At 41.3% G+C, this 24,328-nt stretch overlaps 1 protein-coding gene across 1 annotated transcript in view; it reads left to right on the forward strand.

Annotated features, from left to right (window-relative positions):
- tpo (thyroid peroxidase) overlaps positions 1–24,328 on the forward strand; it is a 52,160-nt gene that overhangs the window by 9,629 nt on the left and 18,203 nt on the right. Inside the window, exons 4-5 of the mRNA XM_055634942.1 lie at positions 1,968–2,097; positions 13,299–13,508. Coding sequence (XP_055490917.1) covers positions 1,968–2,097; positions 13,299–13,508 — 340 coding nt within the window. The remainder of the gene's footprint in view (positions 1–1,967; positions 2,098–13,298; positions 13,509–24,328) is intronic.

Consider the following 24,328-nt stretch of genomic DNA (forward strand, 5'->3'; position numbering starts at 1 on the left):
AATAATATATGTAAAGCAATTAATAAATTGAAAAATCAAATTAGCTAGCCAAGAGGTATTATGGAAGAAATCTTTTGAAGGACTTAGTCAAGGTGAATCATATGATCACCTGATCATGCCTGACATTATCATCGTGGTTGGGTCAATGGCAGGAAGATGTAGAACATGCTGATTGTCAAGATTCTGAACTAAAAGAAATGGAGAAATATAATGGCAAAATGGATGACTGCAGTGTGTTGAAAAATTGGAGAATCTGCATCTTGGTATAACTGCTGAGATGTGGATCTAAGTTTAATCAGTCAATGCTCACCTCGAGAGCAAAGCCACAAAGCTGGCTCGACAATGAGGGTGATCTTCCCAACTACATTGCTAGGAAGCTAGCTTCAATAGCCCACAATTAGGGCACACTTTTAGAAAGGAGGTGAGGAGGAACTTCCTTTGTCAGAGGGTAGTTAATCTGTGGAACTCATTGCCACAGAGGGCTGCAGAGGCCAAGTCAGTGGAATTGTTAAGGCAGAGATAGACAAATTCGTGATTAGAACGGGTGTGAAGGGTTATGGGGAGAAGGCAGGAAACTGGGAATAAGAGGCAGAAAATAGCGATGATTGAATGGTGGAGTAGACTCAATGGACCGTGGCCTAATTCTACTCCAATAACATGTGATCTTGTGTCACCTCATTACTGATTTGTGTCTGTCATGCACTCAGGCAATAACCTACACACCCAATATTTACAGTCAACACAGGTTCATCATGTTTCTTTTAACAGTCTTTTCAAAGAGTACCACGTTCATGAAAAAAATAATTATTGAGTCATATCTGATGAGAAAGGGGTAACAAGATATGGGGTGTTCTCATTGTTTTGGCATCAGGATTACATTTTACAGTAATGCATTTTGGCAAGACATTTCATATGTTTGCAGGGGAAAACAACAATGTCAGGGTATAGTGGAAGTTCTTGCATGAAGAAATTTGGCATTTTGATTATATAATTCAAATTCAAGAGACTCCAATCAATTAACGTATTTTGAAGAATTAAATTTTGTAGTCAATGTGTAGAAAACTTTCAAAAAGTATTTTATGTATCTGGAATGATTAAGAAGCATTTTGATTTGTTTTTAATTCAGTATTAACATATGTATTTGATGTATTTATTGCAGCTGTTTTGATGATAAGATTTTGGAACGTAAAGTGTAATAAAGAAAACTATTTCACAGTAATTGTAAAATAATACTAGACAATCCTGTTTCCAGGCTTTATAAATTGTGTTGCTTTCAGCATAGCATTGTCCAACAGAAAGAGCATCTGGGACATTTGCAGTTGACTAGAGATGAATTATAGTGTGTTTTACCTGATAATGTTTCCTTAAGTCAAAATGCTTGTTATGACAGTATGCACCACATCATATTGCAGAGTAGAATTGGAAGTAATGCCTTTTGTTTAAAAACAAAAAGGACAGCAAAATGTGGCCAGCATCTTATATTTGTCTAATGTATAATGATAAATTTTAAAAGTCAAGCACAATCACTTGTTGGCCAAAACGGCTCTAGTTATTAATAGGGAAGGCGAGACTTTGAAAATATTTTGGAATACATCACACGCAGCTAAATCTACTGTGGCATCACTTATTCCCACTCTTGTCACACTGTTTCCATGATATGGACATACATTTTATGTAATTGGAAGCAGGCCATGAGAACGACAATACCAATTCAGAAAAATAATTAAGATTTAAGGTCATATAACTACAAAGGATGGAAGCAGACTGGGCATCCACCTTGTCCATGCCAACCTTGTCCATGCCAACACACTGAGTTAGTCCAATTTGCCCATATTTATCTTCTAAATCCTTCTTTTCCATATATCTGTCCAAATGTCTTTTCTTCGATTTCTTCAAAGTAATTTGATTGCTAAAAAATGTATCCTATTCTCAGGATTCTGAGAGTTTTGATTTGAATTCTCTTTCAGAAATAACCCCAGTTGGGGGGCCTCGAACACTGCTCTCGTACGGTGGCTGGCTCCAAGTTATGAGGATGGATTCAGCCAGCCGAAAGGGTGGAATGCTGATCACACATACAGAGGCTTTAAGTTGCCACTTGTGAGTACTTTGCCTTCTCGCGACTCCAGGGGTATGAGGAGGAATTTTAAATTTGGAGGCTACAGGAGGGTCACTTTAAATGGATACATATTATACAAATTCATGCACATACTCAAATCACTAATTGATCACCTAGTGATTGTTGACGAGAGGGGCAGGTAACCCCTGCTGCCTGCCTCCTCCCACAATCACCACTGCATTCCTCTGCTTGGCTCAAAAATAATTCAAACCAAGAAATATTTATTTGATTATTATCACTTATTTCTCAGGAATTTGTCTAAAGTGTAAAGAGGCACCTTCATGGACTTTTATGTAAATACCCAGTATGATGTAAAATGGGTCGCCTCCTGCAGGTTTTTTGGGGTATTAGCATTAATTTGAAGTTTCAAGAAGGTCATGTTTGTATTGCAGTTTCTAATTCATGTACACTTCAAATTGTAATGTAAGGCTCATTCAGTCCCTCTTGCGTGTGTCAATTTGACTGCTTACTTTCATTAGCTTTGTGTTCATTCACATTGTTCACAGTTCTGCTGCCTCCTCGTAGAAAACTCATATAAACATAATTTACAGTTGATGGGTCTCCATTACTTGATGTGTACTATGGCAACCTTCATGGCTAATCTAGTGTTATGTTTATTGGACATGTTAGAGACATACAGTAATTAAGCATGGTCGCAGGGAGCCTATGCAAACTCCACACAGACATTACCTAAGATCAGGAATGAACCCCAGTCTCTGAGGTAACAGTTCTCCCAGCTTTGCCACTGTGTTGAATGTGCTGAGTGTAATTTGTGATGAACACTTATGCACTTATTTGATTCTTGTACCCATTGATAATTATCTTCTATTCATTATTTGCACTAGAAGCAGTTTATTTTATGTGCACTTTGCTATTTACCCTACATGCAAGTAATGATCACTTATCTATTGTGAAGGAAGCTTTTGAGATAATGAGCAAGGTTTTGATGCTGAAAAGGTAAAAAAAAACCTACCTAAAGACTGCCTTGAGAGAATGGACTGAGGGAATATTTGACAAATATTGACATGTCCAACCTTTTATCCATTGTGATTGTGGTTGTTTAGGATATGGAATCAGTTGTGAAGGACATTCTTTAGATCGTATCCAAAATAGCATGAGGTCTATAAAAGATCCTTTCTGGAGGGTAAACTGATGTTGACAATGATTTCACTTTATTTGTTTCCGAATGGCATTTTATTTACATAACAAAAAAGGTTTTTATTTCTCATACTTTAAAACTTGTGCACATAGTTATGAATTGTGGATCCAAATTCAATTACAAATCCTCTGGCAATGAGAGGTTGAGGCTAAGGTAGAATAATTTTGAAGGGTTGAATAGGTTGAATAAAAATGCATTTGAAGTCACATCATCACCTCGTCTTCTCTAACCCACATAATTATTCCAGCTCCTGGACAAGACGATCGTCTAGCATCACCATTTGTCATCGTTAATTGCTTAATCTGTTCTTTCAACACACACACACAAATAATTACTTATTACTCTTGGGGACGAAGAAATGTTGTAGAGAATAAAATGAAAGGGACCTTAGTGAAATAGTGAACTTCCTACTCGATTATAATTGTCATGAAGAAAATCACCACCTCAGAAATTGTGAGCACAATTTCAATAGACAATAGGTGCAGGAGTAGGCCATTCGGCCCTTCGAGCCAGCACCGCCATTCAATGTGACCATGGCTGATCATCCCCAATCAGTACCCCGTCCCTGCCTTCTCCCCATATCCCCTGACTCCGCTATTTTTCAGAGCCCTATCTAGCTCTCTCTTGAAAGCATCCAGAGAACCTGCCTCCACCGCCCTCTGAGGCAGAGAATTCCACAGACTCACCACTCTCTGTGAGAAAAAGTGTTTCCTCGTCTCCGGTCTAAATCTACAGTTTCAAATAAACATGCTAGATATTCTATTGCCAACATCAGCTTTCAAAGCGGATTCATTTATCTTTTCCCTTGCAATCCAACAACCCAATTTAAACTAATCCAATAACCATTCACCAAATAAATAATATTAAAATCAATGCATTTGTAAATTGTTTGTCCATTTGTTCATCCTTCCCAAAATTCAATAATCAAGAAATTATCCACATCTATGTAAAACATAATGTAAATTATTATTACTAGCCACCTGTTGTGTTAAATTTCATTTAAAGTCAGTGACCCATTTGTATCTTGTTGGCCCATCATTTATCAACATAAAGTCTCTTTCTATTCAAGAAATCTGTTGCTTCTTTCTGATTTACTTTGTAACAACCTTGCATCCCTTGCTGAACGTATTATCAGAATGTATACACTGGAGCAACATAGCAGGAATGTATGTACCCAACTGATAATACAATAATACAAGGAGCAGTGTTTTTCCAATTGCGTGTCCGAAAACTAAAACAAAAAACAAAGGCTTAGTTCTTTCCATCATATTTCCTATAAGCATTGTCTTCCTTAAAGCATCAAGACAGTTCTAACACAATAACATGCAAATGGAAATTGAGGCCGAAATATCATATCTATTCAGCCATGAGAAGCATTTGCATTTGTGCCAGTGAGCAGCATACCATCAGCAGAGCCTCTGGCCATGACACAGCTCCTTGGATTTCTGCATATTGTTTAATATAGGCAATAACTGCAGTATTTGAGTGATTCCATTGTAAGTCATTTCATTCCTCTGCCTTTATTTTATCTAATTACCTTGACACCATTCCAAGTTGAACGGTTAAACATTACAGATGTAAAGACCTATTATCAGGAAAGTATATTCAATTTTGAATGATAAGATAGCTGTGCAACTCGATATATTTCAGCATCCAAGAATGGATTGATTAGGAGAAAGTTTAAAATTAATAATACAAATGTTTTAACCTGGGACATGATCCAGCTCCGCCATACTTTCACATCTAGGCTTATCTTTGAAATCACTGGAGCCATGTTCTGGAAGGTGAAAGCAGCCGACCAGCTGACATGCTGGCAGTGTTGTGGCACATAGAAGCCAAAGACATAGCCCTTCACTCCTGATTGACTCTCTGGTTTCAGTCTGTAATTTTGATCCTCAATGCCAAATGCCTGAGTACAAATCTGCATCCAGATGCAAAGATAAATCTGTTCAAACACATAGTTTGCGGCGCCAAGATTTATTTATCCATGCACACTCTGCCACAGTGGTGCACTTCAGCATGCCTCAATGATACTGAGAGGGTCCGCAAATGCTCGGATTCAGCAGAGGGGAGAAACCCTGTATCTGCCAGGGGCAGCAGACCAGCTGCCCTTCGTTCCTGCTGTGGCTCCTGCTGCTCTGCCTGGCCTGGTGTCCTCCTCCATACATTCCCCAGTCCTTACGAGACCACTAATATAGTCCTTGACCAAGTGTGTTATTTCCCTCTGAGACTCCTGTAAGTTGACCATGTTTGAATGCCTTTAAATGATGCCTGAGAATATTTTTGGAATCATTGTTATTACCATGTTGGGGATCTGACACAATGTCTCAGAAAACCTCTTTCTGTGTTTCAAAACTCCTTTCCATAAGCTCCAATAACAAGATATCAGTAAATTCAGATATGAATTTTAATGTTCAGTTTAGCACAAAATCACGTCAGCATTTTTAGACTCTTACTCACGCATTTCCAGCTGTTGATAAGATTCACATCTTTATTAATCATCCACAAAAGAATGCAGCCAACTTCTTCATTGCTCAGATCTATCACAAAATTGAAAATTATTGCTTAGATTTTCTGATTGTCTCCACAGCATTGGTGCTGATTTACTTTTTTGGTGAGGGGTTCAAAATCATTTGGACAAATGGCACTAGCTTAAATAGGTAATTAGTTAGCATGGCATGTTGGTCCGAAGGGCCTGCTTACATGCTCCATAACTCTATATGGTATGTGGTATGGCTATGTACTTGTGTAGGAAGTAACTGCAGATGTTGGATTAAACTGAAGATAGACACAACAAGCTGAAGTAACTCAGCAGGACAGAGCTGGGTTGTCCCGCTGAGTTGCTCCAGCTTTTTGTGTCTATCTACGGTTATGTACTTGTTGGACTGCTGTTCCCAAGCTAAGGCTGATTGTTCATGGACCTTTATGTGATAATAATCTTTCAATGATTCAGAATTGAGCCTTTGCATTGTGTTTGTTTTCAGTAGCAATGTTACAAAATTTTGAGATTTAAAAAATCAAGTCTGCAATTTATCCCATCAGATAAAGCATAACAATGTTTAATTTGACACCTCATTCACTTTCATATCTCAAGTAATAAAAAAGTTATGGCCATTTTCATACTCGGAAATGAGCATCTTGTTCCCTATTGATTTTCTATGGACATAACAAAAAAGCTGTGATCGTGGACAGTCAAAAGCACATAACCTTCTTAAAAATTAAGAGAACTGAATGAAATTTTCAGTTATCATAGATTGAACCATTCTGAAACAAATATAAAATAATCTAACTTGGATGACCTGAAATTAAAGCATATAATTAGTTAGTTACCCAATTGTAGCTAATTTCAAACTTCAATTTACTAGATCTAAACATCTATCCATTTCTTAATAAATGATTAACATTTTTAAATAGCCCAAGTGTCCAAATAATATTCACAAATAATTCACAATAAAACATGATTTTTAAATTTCATTTACATCAATTTATAGGCCAAATGGAATGAATTTAGTGTTCAATTGCTGTAAATTAAAGTCAATTTAAATCGGCTTTCTAGTGGGTTCATGTGGAACGCGCTGGTTTAGAACGTTCACATTGCGCTAGATTTATGCCCTCAAATGCCCAGAAAAATACTGCGGGATATGAAGAGCCCAAAATGACCTACTCGCTATAGAAAACTTTATACACAGGGTTATATACATGCCCCATTTAATGTAAAAATAAGGTACATACCTTTAATTGTTTGCTTTATAAAACCCTGGGGCTGCGACAGGTTGCGAGTTTAGAGACTGATTTTTAAATTACTCTAACTATTTTACAAGGCCATAAATACTAATAATATCTTTTGCGACGGGGTCTTTCAGCGATTTTCCGTTAATGATTTACTAGGCTGAACATTTTCGATTGCAACAGCCTAATAAAAATCGCGTTTTAAACCCGCCCCCTCTAAACAGCGCCAAAATCACACACAAGGGGTGGGGCAGATGCTCAGCCACGATTCAGGTACGTTTTGTAACATACCTATTTTCAGACTGCAGCTTTAGAGTCATGGAGTCATACAGCATGGAAGCAGGGCCTTTGGCCCAGCTTTCCAATGCCAACCATCTATACCAGTCCCATCGGCCCACATTTGCCCCTCTCCCTGCACAACATTTCTATCCATGTACCTGTTGCATCTCTAGATAACTCTAATATAGTGCTCTGGTAGGTGATGTGGTATGATAAGTACAAATGGTAAATTTATGCCCCTGTCCCACTTAGGAAACCTGAACGGAAACCTCTGGTGACCTTACGCCCCACCCAAGGTTTCCATGAGTCGCCAGAGGTTTTGGTCACTCGCCTGGAAAGCCTCGACTGAAGCGTGAGCTGCATCTACTGACCAAAGATCCTACAGGATCCTTGCTACCGACCACACACACACACCAACACACACACACACACACACACACACATCGTGAAGGTGGGGGCCAGGGACAGCTGAGGAGCGCTGTCTGCGTGATGAAGAGGAAGGTAAACGGCTGACACAGAGCACGGTAAGTCCTTTAGAGAGCGCGGGAGAGGGGGGGGAGAGAAGGGGAGAGAAGGACAGAGAAGGGGAGAGAGAAGTAAAAGAGAAGGGGAGAGAGAAGGGGAGAGAATGGGAGCGAGGGGGGTGGGGGAAAGAAGGAGTGGAGACAGTTTTAAGAAGTTTAATAAAGTTAGCGGGCATTTTACCTTCCGGCGGATCTTCTAGATCCTGAAAACCAAGGATTCAATAGGATCTTTGCTGAAAACTCCAATGAGCCAATCAAAATGGCTGGTCAGCGAAGGAGATGGCCTTCGACTGCCTGTAAGTAAATAGCAACCCCACTCCACTGGCTTCGACCAAACGGCAACCTATTTATAGTCGAGGCCGGTTTTGATCTTGTTGAAATAATCGCAGGAACATAGAAGATGCCTCGACTACGCGGAAACCACTTTCGACCATTATGGAGAGTGACCAAAACCTTTGGGAACCTCAAGGACACCTTGGGTGGGGTGCAAGGTCACCAAAGGTTTCCGTTCAGGTTTCCTAAGTGGGATAGGGGCATAATACCTTAAACAACAAGGATTCCTTTTCAATTTTGGTCGAAGTTGGAGATGGTATCAAACAGGAAATTAGAAATGCGTGCGACAAAGCCAAAGCAGTTATAATGGATGACTTCAATCTACATATAGATTGGGTGAATCAAATTGGCAGGGGTGCTAAGGAAGAGGATTTCTTGGAATGTATGCGGGATAGTTATTTAAATCAACATGTAGAGGAACCAACGAGAGAGCTGGCTATTTTAGACTGGGTATTGAGTAATGAGGAAGGGTTAGTTAGTAGTCTTGTTGTGCGTGGCCCCTTGGGCAAGAGTGACCATAATATGGTTGAGTTCTTCATTAGGATGGAGAGTTACATTGTTAATTCAGAAACAATGGTTTTGAACTTAAAGAAAGGTAACTATGAGGGTATGAGATGTGAATTGGCCAAGATTGACTGGCAATTAATTCTAAAAGGGTTGACGGTGGATATGCAATGGAAGACATTTAAAGACTGCATGGATGAACTACAAAAATTGTTCATCCCAGTTTGGCAAAAGAATAAATCAGGGAAGGTAGTGCATCCGTGGATAACAAGGGAAATCAGGGATAGTATCAAAGCGAAGGATGATGCGTACAAATTAGCCAGAAAAAGCAGCATACCGGAGGACTGGGAGAAATTCAGAGACCAGCAGAGGAGGACAAAGGGCTTAATTAGGAAAGGAAAAATGGATTATGAAAGAAAACTGGCAGGGAACATAAAAACTGACTGCAAAAGTTTTTATAGATATGTGAAAAGAAAGAGATTAGTTAAAACAAATGTAGGTCCCTTGCAGTCAGAAACAGGTGAGTTGATCATGGGGGACTAGGATATGGCAGACCAATTGAATAACTACTTTGGTTCCGTCTTCACAAAGGAAGACATAAATAATCTGCTGGAAATAGCAGGGGCCCGCGGGTCAAAGGAGTTGGAGGAATTGAGTGAAATCCAGGTTAGTCGGGAAGTGGTGTTGGGTAAATTGAATGGATTAAAGGCTAATAAATCCCCAGGGCCAGATAGGCTGCATCCCAGAGTACTTAAGGAAGTAGCTCCAGAAATAGTGGATGCATTAGTAATAATCTTTCAAAACTCTTTAGATTCTGGAGTATTCCAGAGGATTGGCGGGTAGCAAACGTAACCCCACTTTTTAAGAAGGGAGGGAGAGAGAAAACGGGGAATTACAGACCAGTTAGTCTAACATCGGTAGTGGGGAAACTGCTTGAGTCAGTTATTAAAGATGGGATAGCAGCACATTTGGAAAGTGGTGAAATCATTGGACAAAGCCAGCATGGATTTACAAAAGGTAAATCATGTCTGACGAATCTTATAGAATTTTTCGAGGATGTAACTAGTAGCGTGGATAGGGGAGAACCAGTGGATGTGGTGTATCTGGACTTCCAGAAGGCTTTCGACAAGGTCCCTCATAAGAGATTAGTATACAAACTTAAAGCACACGGCATTGGGGGTTCAGTATTGATGTGGATAGAGAACTGGCTGGCAAACAGGAAGCAAAGAGTAGTGGTAAACGGATCCTTTTCACAATGGCAGGCAGTGACTAGTGGGGTACCGCAAGGCTCAGTGCTGGGACCCCAGCTATTTACAATATATATTAATGATCTGGATGAGGGAATTGAAGGCAATATCTCCAAGTTTGCGAATGACACTAAGCTGGGGGGCAGTGTTAGCTGTGAGGAGGATGCTAGGAGACTGCAAGGTGACTTGGATAGGCTGGGTGAGTGGGCAAATGTTTGGCAGATGCAGTATAATGTGGATAAATGTGAGGTTATCCATTTTGGTGGCAAAAACGGGAAAGCAGACGATTATCTAAATGGTGGCCGATTGGGAAAAGGGGGAGATGCAGCGAGACCTGGGTGTCATGGTACACCAGTCATTGAAGGTAGGCATGCAGGTGCAGCAGGCAGTAAAGAAAGCGAATGGTATGTTGGCTTTCATAGCAAAAGGATTTGAGTATAGGAGCAGGGAGGTTCCACTGCAGTTGTACAGGGTCTTGGTGAGACCACACCTGGAGTATTGCGTACAGTTTTGGTCTCCAAATCTGAGGAAGGACATTATTGCCATAGAGGGAGTGCAGAGAAGGTTCACCAGACTGATTCCTGGGATGTCAGGACTGTCTTATGAAGAAAGACTGGATAGACTTGGTTTATACTTTAGGAGATTTAGGAGATTGAGGAGATTTAGGAGATTGAGAGGGGATCTTATAGAAACTTACAAAATTCTTAAGGGGTTGGACAAGATTGTTCCCGATGTTGGGGAGGTCCAGGACAATGGGTCACAGCTTAAGGATAAGGGGGAAATCCTTTAAAACCGAGATGAGGAGAACTTTTTTCACACAGAGAGTGGTGAATCTCTGGAACTCTCTGCCACAGAGGGTAGTTGAGGCCAGTTCATTGGCTATATTTAAGAGGGAGTTAGATGTGGGCCCTTGTGGCCAAGGGGATCAGAGGGTATGGAGAGAAGGCAGGTACGGGATACTGAGTTGGATGATCAGCCATGATCATATTGAATGGCGATGCAGGCTCGAAGGGCCGAATGGCCTACTCCTGCACCTAATTTCTATGTTTCTATGTTTCTATCTTAGAACTGTATAAAAAATATGAAAACCATTCAGTCACATTTATTTTGTTAGATAACTTTTTTAATGCCAGAGCCCAACACTTTTTGCTCTCTCATGCTCTGTTCAGCATGTAGATTCTATCCGTCACTGGCTCCATCAACTCAGCTGCGGGAATATATAACCTTCATCCCTGCTTACCAATGTTGACTTGTTGATGGACCTGCCAGACTCCTTGAGCCTATGGAGCAGCCAAAACTAAAAATCTATAAAGCATATAGGGTGTCATTTTATCTGTGAATTATTCCTTTTCGTTGATGAACACATAAATCAATAACTTCAATTAAATGAATAGATCCTGCCCAATTTAAAGCTTGGTCCTTGCCAAAGAAATTTGCTCTGCCCCATAAGCCCATAGCATCTGCAATGCAGCTACCTGGATAAAATATGGAGAGGCATGGTGGTACAGCGATAGATTTGCTACCCAGAGACCCAGTTTTGATCCTGACTATGGGTTCTGCCTGTACAGAATTTGTATGTTCCCCCAAGACCATGTGGGTTTTCCCCGGATGCTCCAGTTTCCTCCCACACTCTAAAGTTAGACAGGTTTGGAGGTTAATTGGCTTGGATAAAAATTGTAAATTGTCTCTAGATGTGTGGTGTGTGCTCGTGTAACAGGTATCGTTGTCCGGCATAGACTCGGTGGGCTGAAGGGCCTGTTTGCATGCTGTGTCTCTAAACTAAACTAAATCTGATTTATGCTTCAGTAAGATTATGTATATAAACAATAACAAGTAAAATGAGCTGGTTGAAATAATGCTATGATGAACTATAAAATCTTCATTGGATTACTTGACTTTTATAACTTTGCTGCTCTCTGTTAAGGTGGTGGTGGTAAATGCACCTTTAGTAACTCTTCACATGTGGTCCACCCCTTTCAATTACATCGTCCAGTGAAACTTGCTCCCTGTATTCAAACATATGAAATAACTCATTGGTTTATATATTAGTGGAAGGAGAAAGGCAGCACCCCTACAGCCTTATAATTGAACCGCATAAATGTTTAAATGAGCAAAGGGGGTAAAGTTAAGAAGGTTGCCATACAGAGTTGTTTAGGAATGAAATATACGTACTTGACGACTTATGTAAATATATTAATTTTTAGCTGTGGAGAATTGATTCTTCATTTTTAAATACTGCTTTATCAGTGTTATAAATCATGCCAACAAATGTTAAATAAATTATCACAATAAGCGCAGGCCAAGCTGAAATCAATGTGGATTTTAATTTTGATTAATTTGAACAAGATTTATTGATTCACAATGTATTTATAATACACAGAATTGAAATAAAACTCCATTGTGTGCAGTTTAATGTTTCAGCAAACAGCATGTCTAATTAATTAAAAAATAAAATGCTGTGTTAATCATGTCAAATATGTGCACCCATTTCTCTCTTTTCCCCATCCCCTTCCACCTGTATCCCTTTCTCTGGCCTGACATTTCACATCACTTCTCACTTTTTGTCTTATCATCTCTGGCTTTGTACAACAATCAACCACCAACCCCACCTGTATCCATTTATCACTTGCCAAGCTTTGTCCCACCCCACCTCGCTTTCCCCTCTCTCCCTTCTACTGGTCAGATGAAGAGTCCCAACCTAAAAAATATCACCTGTTCTCTCGAGATAATGCCTGACCTGCTGAGTTACTCCAGCACTTTATGTCTTCAGAGTAATGGCTTCTAATGTTCTAGGGTTCCAACTCTTTCAAATACTTTATAGCAGCCGTAATGCCTCATGAAGTTCTAAATAGAGGCTATATGCATCAGGATAGATAGAAAATGCTGGAGTAACTCAGCAGGTCAGGCAGCAACTCGAGAACAAGATGTTTTGGGTTGGAACTCCTTCAGACTGAAGGAAGGGTCTGACCAGAAACATCACCTATTCTTTTCCTCCAGAGATGCTGCCTGACCGCTGTTACTTCAGAATTTTGTGTCTGTTTTTGGTATAAACCAGCACCTGCAGTTCCTTCCTACACTATATGTATCAGGATCTGTATTAAGTAGCAACAAGTAATCTGTTGGAGGAACTCAGTCGGTCAAGTGGCATCTGTAGAGGGGAATAAATTGTTGACCTTTCAAGTCAAAACCATGCAGTCCTGATACAGTTTCAATGTGAAGTGTTGACAACATATTTTGCTGGAAATAACCCATATATGTTGCCGGACTCACTGAGTTCCTCCAGCAGATTATTTGTCGCTGTTTACAACAGATACCGATGCACATAGCCTCCTTGGTTGTTCAGATGCTTCAGATTCAAACAGCTGCAGTCTAGTGTCTCTGTTTTAAATAGATTTTTCCTCTGACAGGTCCGAGAGGTAACCAACAAAATCCTTCGAATAGCCAATACGACTAAATTGGCAGAAGATAGACTATATTCGCACATCTTAGTCGAATGGGGCCAATATATTGACCACGACTTTGCCTTCACACCTCAGAGTGTCAGCCAAGCAGCTTTCCACAGTGGAGTAGACTGCAAGAATATGTGCCAGAATATGAATCCATGTTTTCCAATTAAGGTACTTATGCAACTGAAGTGATCTGTAAGTGGGCAGATGCATGGCAGATGTGGTATAATGTGTATAAATGTGAGGTTATCCACTTAGATAGCAAGAACAAGAAGGCAGATTATTATCTGAATGGTGTCAGATTATGAAAAGGGGAAGTGCAACAATTCCTGGGGGTCCTTGTACATCAGTCACTGAAAGTAAGCATGCGGGTACAGCAGGCAGTGAAGAAAGCTAATGGCATGTTGGCCTTCATAACAAGAGGATTTGTGTATAGGATCAAAGAGGTCCTTCTGCAGTTGTACAGGGCCCTGGTGAGACCACACCTGGGGTATTGTGTGCAGTTTTGGTCTCCTAATTTGAGGAAAGACATTCTTGCTATTGAGGGAGTGCAGTGGAGGTTCACAAGGTTAATTTACGGGATGGCGGGACTGCCATATGATGAAAGAATGGAATGACTGGGCTTGTATTCACTGGAATTTAGAAGGATGAGAGGGAATCTTATAGAAAAATATAAAATTATTAAGGGATTGGACAAGCTAGATGAAGGAAACATAATCCTGATGTTGGGGCAGTCCAGAACCAGGGGCCACATTTTACGAATAAGGGCTAAGCCATTTAGAACTGAGATGAGGAAAATCTTTTTCACCCAGAGAGTTGTGAATTTGTGGAATTCTCTGCCTCAGAAGGCAGTGGAAGTCGATTCACTGGATGCATTCAAAAGAGAGTTAGATAGAGCTCTGGGGCTAGCGGAATCAAGGGATGTGGGAAGAAGGCAGGAACGGGGTACCGATCGTGGATGATCAGCCATGATCACATTGAATGGGGGTGCTGACTCCAAGGACCGAATAACCTATTCCTGCAACTCATTTCCATGTATTCTATGTATCTATGATTTCAACAACAATTATAATAATTTGACATTTTTCGTATTCAAATTAATTTCTAAGGATGGACATAAAAATAAATACTGCCCAATTTTCCTCAAGCACTTCTAGGATCTAGATTTTGTTTTACTTATTGGTATGAAAGAAAATATCCTCAGTGGAATTTATTTTGAATGACAGTCATTTCATGTCCTCTCCCTCTGACTTTAACTGAACCCATTCCCTGAACTCCCCCCACCACTCTTCCCAACATTTCATCCATCCTGCATAATGGTAAGTAAGGTAGGAAGAGTAACCAGAGTAAATCACACACTGTGCAAATTTGCTACAGCATTTGTAAATCTAGCTCTAAATCCCGATAGAAGTAGATAGATTACAAGAAGCAAAGACAGCATAGATAGCCAAAACCTTTTCTCCCTGCTCCCGATCGCAAACCAAAACATCAAAAATTCCTTGCCCCTCACACTTGGAGCCTGAACCCCTGGTTTCATCCCATAGTTTTTGTTTGTTCTTTATCTGGTAGTATGAGAATAAAATCCGGAACAGCATGGGAGGAAGGAGTTTCATAGAGGTTCTGGGGATTAATTGTTTCATGCGGACTGTGATTGATGTCTGGAATGCTCTTCAAAGGAAATGATGGAATAGGATACAATCACAATGTTTAAGAGGCATTTAGGCAGACATTTAAATAGACACGGATCAGAAGTATACAGTGGACAATAATGTGGACAAAGGGGAATAATGTAGAGGGGCAGAAAGGTGTGCATGGTTGTGGTTGGCCAAAGGATTTGTTTTTGTGCTGGGCATCTCTGTGATCACTATGAGGTTTGTTAGGACTTCCTTTAATGTACTAGTTAGAGGTAAGACATTTGAAATAGTCCTGCTATTTTTAACCATGTCTTATTTTAATGTTCATCAATCAGGTGCCTGGGAGCGATCCTCGCTCCAGACTGAATGAGTGCATCACATTTTATCGTTCATCTCCCACATGTGGGGCAGCATCTCAAGGAACAGACTTTGAGACAAGCCTGAATGCTCGGCAGCAGATCAATGCCGTAACTTCCTTTATTGATGCCTCGACTGTGTATGGGAGCACTCCACTTCAAGAAAGAAAGTTAAGGGACTATGCAAGCCAGGAGGGCCTCCTTCTGACAAATTTAAAATACAAGGATGGCAAACAGCAGCTGTTGCCATTTGTTGATCAGGAACCATCCCCATGTGCTCAAGAGCCCAATGCTACTCAAAATGAAAGGGTAGAATGTTTCCTCGCAGGAGAAAGCAGAGCAAATGAAGTTCTAACTCTAGCTTCAATGCACACGTTGTGGATGCGTGAGCACAATCGAATAGCAAAGACTCTGCACAAGATCAACCCTCACTGGAATTCAGAAACCATCTACCGTGAAGCACGTAAGATTAATGGTGCTCTGCATCAGGTTAGTTGGTTCATTCTTGCTGTGTTGTTCAACTATTGTTATGTGCACAATGCATGGAGAAAAAAAGCCTAGCCTGAAAGGTCTCCAATTTTTAACCAGATTCAAGGTGCAACTTAAATACGTGTCAGCTACTGGCATAAAATCCAGTGAGGATATCGAGATGAGAAGAACTTTTTTCACGCAGAGAGTGGTGAATCTCTAGAACTCTCTGCCACAGAGGGTAGTTGAGGCCAGTTCATTGGCTATATTTAAGAGGGAGTTAGATGTGGCCCTTGTGGCTAAGGGGATCAGGGGGTATGGAGAGAAGGCAGGTACGGGATACTGAGTTGGATGATCAGCCATGATCATATTGAATGGCGGTGCAGGCTCGAAGGGCCGAATGGCCTACTCCTGCACCTAATTTCTATGTTTCTATGTTTCTATGATATTTGTGTATAATTGCAGGTTTACTGTGAAAATAGGCAGTCACTGTCTCTGTGGGTGCTCCTTAAATTTGCAAAACATTAGTATACATCAAAGATATACTGATACTAGGGCAGATGCCTCCGCATTTCAACAGTCCGTCCCGATAGAAATCCTGCTCCGCCATTATTTGGCAGTGGCACAAGACCCTGGATTTACATTGAGGAAGATCCAGTCAAAACCATTCAAAGAATTCTATTTTGTCTTCACCATTCTGCATCCTAATACTTAGCTTTAGGTTTACCTTTATTATTATCTGGTGTACCGAGGTACAGTGAAAACTTTTATTTTGCATGCCATCCAATGAAATCATATAATACTATACATAAATACAAGCAAGCCAAGCTCAAGTACAATATGTAAAGGCGAGGAAAAGATGCAGAATGCTAAATATAGTTTTCAGCATTGCAGTGAAACCAGGTGCACAGACAAAGTCCAATGTCCACTATGGGGTAGAGCTGAACCGAATAGTACCCGAGCTTATGGAGGGACTGTTCAGTAACCTGGTAAGAGAGAGGAGGAAGCTGTTCCTGACTCTAGTGGTGCACGCTTTCAAGATTCTGCATCTTTTGCCCATTTGGAGTAGGGAGCAGAAGGAATGACCAGGATGGGAAAGATCTTTGATTATATTGGCTATTTCCAAGGCAGAATGAAGTGTAGATGGAGTCAATGGTGGGAAGTCAGGTCTGTGTGGTGGACTGGGCGACAGTCACAACTCTCTGCAATTTCTTGTGGACTTGGGCAGAATTTTTCCCAAACCAAGCTGTAATGCTACTCAACAGTATGCATTCTATGGTGCATCCGTAGAAGTTTGTAAGAGTTATTGGAGACGTGCTGAATTTCATCAGTCTCCTGAGGAAATAAAGGACCTGTCCCACTTGGCGATTCTTTTGGCGACTCCCGGCATCATTGACTGCGGCATCACGTGGCGGTGACGCGGCGTGATGACGTATTGACATGCACCGTTTTTTGATGTGTCGCAACATCTTTTTTGTTGCTGCAGGATTTTGAAATGTTCAAAATCTTTTGGCATCACTGATATTACGCAGCAGTTGCCGGAAAAATTGCCAAGTGGGACAGGCCCTTAAGGCATTGGTGTACCTTCTTGGCTGTCATTTCAATGTATTTGGTCCATGACAGATCATTGGTAGTATTAACAGAACGGAACTTGAAGCTCTCAACCATTTCCTCTTTGGCACCATTGATGCTGATTTGGGACATGTACTCCACTATGTTTTCTGAAATCGATAACTAGCTCCTTCATCTTGCTGACATTGAGAAAGAGGTTGTTGAAGAATATCATTCGAACAATTAGAAAAGGTGCTAGATTACCTCAGCTGCTCCTTGAGGTACCAAGGTCTAAGCGGAAGCTCAGAGGGGATAGAGCCTTTTCTGTTGCTGCACTGGCACTTTGGAACACCTTGCCGCTGCAGATCAGACAGGCCCCTTCACTGTCCATCTTTAAATCCTCCCTAAAAACGCACTTTTATTCACTGGCTTTCGACACTGGCTGAGACATTGTTCCTGTTTTAGTGCTTTTAATGTCTTTTAATTTTTTTACTGTTTTTATAGTCCTGTCGTCTTAATGGTTTTAGTTTTGTGATAACTTTTTGTTGATTTCCCTTGTACAGCACTTTGTGGTAACTGATGTTGCCTAAAAGTGCTTTATAAATAAAGTTATTATTATTATTATTTACAGATAGAATAGTAAGATTAAACGAGAACTTACCAGTTCGAAGTTTGATCATTATTTTATGAGGAGTACGTTGAGGGAATATGTGAAGAACCCCGCCAGGACGCATGCGTGTCATTCTTCAAAGCAGCGGTGTGAAATCACAGATTGGGAACGGAGGGCACGTATTCCCTCAACGTACTCCTCATAAAATAATGATCAAACTTCGAACTGGTAAGTTCTCATTTAATCTTACTATTTTACTTCGGAGTCACGTGAGTGGCTACGTGAAGATTTCAAAGCTCTGTGATTTCATGCCGTGGAAACAATCCATGCATCACATCTGCCTTAATGACTGTAGGAGGAATTGTGTCAACATATTTTAGACATGAATCCGACATTGAAATCCATGAATTGATTAACACAAATTATAGCCCCTATTTATGGGGTAATTAAATAACAAAACTTAAATTGTTTCTGCAAATGTTCCAGGTTTAATGACTCCAGGTTTTATGATAAAATAGTTGGAATGTTTTTTCCCCTGACCATCCTGCTGCCTTGAGGATTTGGTCCATTGATACATCCAACTGCATAGCTGCCGATGTAGCTGCAGCCCTGGTGGAATGAGATTTAAAATATCAGTATCCACCCCAGCCTGTGTTAGAACCCGTTTCAGCCATCTTGAGATGGTCTGGACCGACACTTTTTTGTGTGGTTGCTTATGGCTGACTAAAAGTGCCTTCTCATTGCCTCTGATGATTTTCGTTTTCTCCATATATAACGACAAATGTTTTACTATACAGAGACGATCATCTGTTAGGTAAGACGTAAATTCGATATTGAGGCCCGCTGATCCCTGTCTGTTCTGTTTCACTAATTCATAAATATGAAACGTAATGTTTTCAGATGAAGAAGTCATGTTGTCCTGTCTTAATTTATGTAATGACTGTACCCTTTGTGCCGTGACCAATGCCATTAGCATGACTATTTTTAATGTCAGTCTATGTAGGGACAGAACTGTTGCTGGAGACCAATTCCTGAGCATCTTCAGGACAATACTCACATCCCATATTTGGGAGCACCTGGTTCTTGGGGGATTGGTATTAAAAAATTTGGCAGTGACCACACCAACACTCACAGTAGGGTGAACAAGCGTATGTATTTTATTTACAGTAGTGAGAAAGTCCAAGACCACATGGGGGCGCTGTCCCGCGCCATCAGGGAGCATGTGCGGTGGCTCTGGCAATCTAAAGCCCCTGTCCCACTTAGGTGATTTTTTCGGCGACTACAGGCGGCACATGGTTGGGGGGTGACGTCTGTATGGTCATGAGTAGTCTCCTCAAGTTGCCTAAAGAGTCGTAACGTTTTTCTGGTCACCGCTGAATTTTAAAAAGTTCAAAACTTTTTGCCGACTATGGGCTTGACGTAGCTTGACTTCTCCTGTTGTAGGTGTTGTTGTAGGTTGTAGCCAGGATGATGCAGGTTGTCGCCAGGTGACGTTGATTGTCGCCAGGTACTGAGTTCGGTGAATTCCATTGGCGACTACCTACGTAAACCTACATCAACCGGCGAAAGGTAAAGGCGACTGAATTGTCTTCAGTTGTCGCCGACATTGTCGTTGCTTGTCGTAGCTTCTCGTGGGTGGATGTAGGTTGACTTTGGTTGTCGTAGGTTCCCGCCTGTGTGGTCATAGGTGGACGTCCTAATATGTCGCCGGTTGATGGTAGAAAACATAGAAACATAGAAATTAGGTGCAGGAGTAGGTCATTCGGCCCTTCGAGCCTGCACTGCCATTCAATATGATCATGGCTGATCATCCAACTCAGTATCCCGTACCTGCCTTCTCTCCATACCCCCTGATCCCTTTAGCCACAAGGGCCATATCTAACTCCCTCTTAAATATAGCCAATGAACTGGCATCAACTACCTTCTGTGGCAGAGATTTCCAGAGATTCACCACTCTCTGTGTGAAAAATGTTTTTTTTTTTCTCGGTCCTAAAGGATTTCCCCTCTGTCCTTAAACTGTGACCGCTTGTCCTGGACTTCCCCAACATCAGGAACAATCTTCCTGCATCCACCTGTCCAACCCCTTAAGAATTTTGTAAGTTTCTATAAGATCCCCCCTCAATCTTCTAAATTCTAGCGAGTACAAACTGAGTCTATCCAGTCTTTCTTCATATGAAAGTCCTGACATACCAGGAATCAGTCTGGTGAAACTTCTCTGCACTCCCTCTATGGCAATAATGTCCTTCCTCAGATTTAGAGACCAAAACTGTACGCAATACTCCAGGTGTGGTCTCACCAAGACCCTGTACAACTGCAGTAGAACCTCCCTGCTCCTATACTCAAATCCTTTTGCTATGAATGCTAACATACCATTCGCGTTCTTCACTGCCTGCCACACCTGCATGCCTACCTTCAATGACTGGTGTACCATGACACCCAGGTCTTGTTGCATCTCCCCTTTTCCTAATCGGCCACCATTTAGATAATAGTCTGCTTTCCTGTTTTTCCCACCAAAGTGGATAACCTCACATTTATCCACATTATACTGCATCTAACATGCATTTGCCCACTCACCCAATCTATCCATGTCACCTTGCAGCCTCCTAGCATCCACCTCACAGCTAACACTGCCCCAACAGTTTAGTGTCATCGGCAAACTTGGAGATGTTGCATTCAATTCCCTCGTCCAAATCATTAATATATATTGTAAATAGCTGGGGTCCCAGTACTGAGCCTTGTGGTACCCCACTTGTGGTACCCATTTACTCTTTGCTTCCTGTTTGCCAGCCAGTTCTCTATCCACATCAATACTGAACCCCCAATGCCATGTGCTTTAAGTTTGTATACTAATCTCTTATGTGGGACCTTGTTGAAAGCCTTCTGAAAGTCCTGATATAACACATCACTGGTTCTCCCCTATCCACTCTACTTGTTACATCCTCGAAAAATTCTATAAGATTCGTCAGACATGATTTACCTTTCGTAAATCCATGCTGACTTTGTCCAATGATTTCACCACTTTCCAAATGTGCTGCTATCCCATCTTTAATAACTGACTCTAGCAGTGTCCCCACTACCGATGTTAGACTAACTGGTCTGTAATTCCCCGTTTTGTCTCTCCCTCCCATTTTAAAAAGTGGGGTTACATTAGCTACCCTCCAATCCTCAGGAACTTCTCCAGAATCTAAAGAGTTTTGAAAAATTATCACTAATGCATCCACTATTTCTGGAGCTACTTCCTTAAGTACTCTGGTATGCAGCCTATCTGGCCCTGGGGATTTATCTGCCTTTAATCCATTCAATTTACCTAACACCATTTCCCGGCTAACCTGGATTTCACTCAGTTCCTCCATCTCCTTTGACCTGCGGTCTCCTGGTATTTCCGGCAGATTATTTATGTCTTCCTTAGTGAAGACGGAACCAAAGTAGTTATTCAATTGGTCCGCCATGTCCTTGTTCCCCATAGTAGTTTGCCATAGCTTGACGCCGACTAGGTGGTAGGTTATCGTAGATTACCATAGACATTGTCGTGGGGAGTGGGGGGGGTCCAGTCGCTGCTTTTTCGCTGACCTGCTACAAATGTGACAGTCGCCAGCAGTCGCTGAAAAAATCGGTTAAGTGGGACAGGCCCTTAATGGTTGCCCTGGCAGCTCAGTCCTGGTCTTCGAAGGAGGAGATGAGGCGATCTCAGGCTTCTCTCTGCAGTTCACCCTTGTCTCGAAAGGAGGCGCTGGCAGTCTGAGGTTCATCTTGGCAATCTCAGGTTTGGGCTTGAAGAGGCGGCACTGGCAGTCTACGGATTATCTGGTGACTCAGTCTTCTATATGTGGCCACAGCTCCTCGAGGTTCATGGGTAGGAAGAGGCACTGGTGTCTCACCCATTCAGTCTTATTCTTCGGAAGAGGTACTGGAAGAAGCGGTACGGGCATCTTCCCAGCGGTCCAGTCTTGATCATTCAATGACATTGGTGGCTTCAGGTTTGTCCTAATGGCGTAGTTTTCCTTTAACACATGACAGGGGAACACAGCCAGCGGGGGAGGCATCCCATGTTGTCTCCCTTCCTCTGTCTCTCTTTGTCTTCCTTCTCTCCTCTGTCAAGAATGTTTGGGTTTAATAAGGAGTAGGCTGACAAGGTTCAAGTGGCCAGCCAATATCAGCTAATTGGATGCTGGGGATTGACCTCTTCTGGCCTGTCAGCCAGTGATAGGGATCAGACTGCCCTTCAAGGGAAAAGGGCACTGTTACACTGCCCAATCGCAAAACTAACTTTACGGATTGGCCACCTATTATGGATAACATCCCAGTTTCAATTCTATCGAGATAATAATGATTAAAAACAGTGTATCTTAGAGAGTGAATTAACTATACCATTGCTAAAGAAACATAAAAGTACCCCACTAAATTCAAAATAAGCCAAAGTAGTTTCAAAGGAACATTATAAGGTGAATAAAAGTAGCAAGGTGCTGGAGTAACGCAACGGGTCAGGCAGCATCTCTGCAGCATTATAAGCTGATGTCCATACCCATTCACCTGACTAAAGCGAATATGAATGCAGATGTGGCAGGTCTTAGAGTATACAATGTAGATCATGGAGACCCACATGAGCAGCTTACACTTATACAATGCACTTCTACTTGAAATGTCCCAAGGCACTTGATAAGGAACTAATAAGTGGTATAGATGTCGTAGCAGTGAAGGGAAGTTCTAAATGGCAGCTTCAAGCTAAATGAAAATGGATTTTACATGGGAGAAATAGAAATGTTTTAAAACTGAGTAACTGGAAGCACTGAGGCAGCTGCCAGGACAAGAAGTCACAGGAGGAGAACCAGAAAATCTAAGTCTGCAGCAGGTTACAGACACAGGGAGTTGTCAAGACAACGACGACAGGTCATTCACAAGCGGCACAGAGCAGGAGACATGCCATTCTATTCAACTGCAGCAATACTAAATGTTTAAATTCCTCTCCTTCTGGGATGTTGTCATAAATATTGATGCTCTACCTCAGCTTTGTCATAACCAGGATTGAAGAGGATGGCTTGGTGCCCTTATGACAGATGAATCATGTTAAAAAGTAAAGGAATCATGATCTGGGATTCAGTCCAATGCTGACTATGTACTGGAAGCAGATCTGTGACTTTTGACATTTTGATGGGATTAGCAATGTTTGCAATCCTATAAATTAATATTTATAATATCGGTTTATACCTTAATTGTGATCTGATTAAAGATTTATTCTAGCAAAGAGCAGATCACATGGCAGCATGCAATAGATCCCTGTAAGTCAGAGCAAGGTAACTGTGGCTCTCTGTTCAACACTTGGGTTTCTTTGCATTTAAATAGATTTTTAACAAGGTAAAGATAGATTCTGGGACCTAGAGGACACAAGATCCATCCTCAGGAGCATCAGTGATGCAGAATCCAGAGAGGCTTCTAATCTAAAAATATAGAATATTCATACAGACTATACAAAATATTCAGTATATCATTAAGATATTATTCAATTGGAGGTTTAACCTTGCCCAAATATCCCACTGTTTCTATACAACATTGGCATCAAACACTTCAAAAACTAAGTATCAAAGCTCAGAGCCTAGAAATTACATTGCACACAACATTGAACATTGTGCATCATAACAATAGCAGTGAAGCTCCGCAGAATAGCATTGTCAGACTCCAGTGAATAATGACACAGATAACAGTTTCATCATCTTTTCCTGTGACTTCTCTTGTGTCAAGGCTATTGCAAGGCTCTCCAGCTCCCGATGTTTAGTGTCACACATGCAATCTTGGCAGACAGCACTTTTCCAAGCACCAGCGAGTGATGCTGCTTCAAGAATGGCTGTTTCAAAGATCAGTTCAGTTCTGTTACTTTATTACTTTATTATCATGTGTACTGAATACAGTGAAAAGCTTTTGTTGCGTGCTAGATACATGATAAGGGAATAACTTTTAGTGCAAGGTAAAGTCAGCAAAGTCCAATCTAGGATAGTCCAAGGGTCACCAAAGAGGTAGTAGTTCAGCACTGCTCTCTGGTTGTGGTAGGATGTTTCAGTTGCCTGATAACAGCTTCGAAGAAACTGCCCCTGAATCTGGTGTGCATTTTCACACTTCTATACATTTTGCCAGAGGGGAGAGCAGGGAGTGAGTGGCCAGGGTGCAACTAGTCCGTGATTATGCTGCTGGACTTGCCAAGGCAGCGTGAGGTATAAATTGAGTCAATAGAAGGGAGATTGGTATGTGTGATGGTCTGGGCTGTGTTCACAATTCGTTGCAATTTCTTGCAGAGTTGGATGAAGCTGTTCCCAAACCAAGCTGTGATGCATCCTAATAAAATGCTGATAAATGGAGAGGGAGCATGCTGATTCTAGAACT

Source organism: Leucoraja erinacea, chromosome 5 (assembly GCF_028641065.1).
Source record: "Leucoraja erinacea ecotype New England chromosome 5, Leri_hhj_1, whole genome shotgun sequence".
Lineage (NCBI taxonomy): Eukaryota > Metazoa > Chordata > Chondrichthyes > Rajiformes > Rajidae > Leucoraja > Leucoraja erinaceus.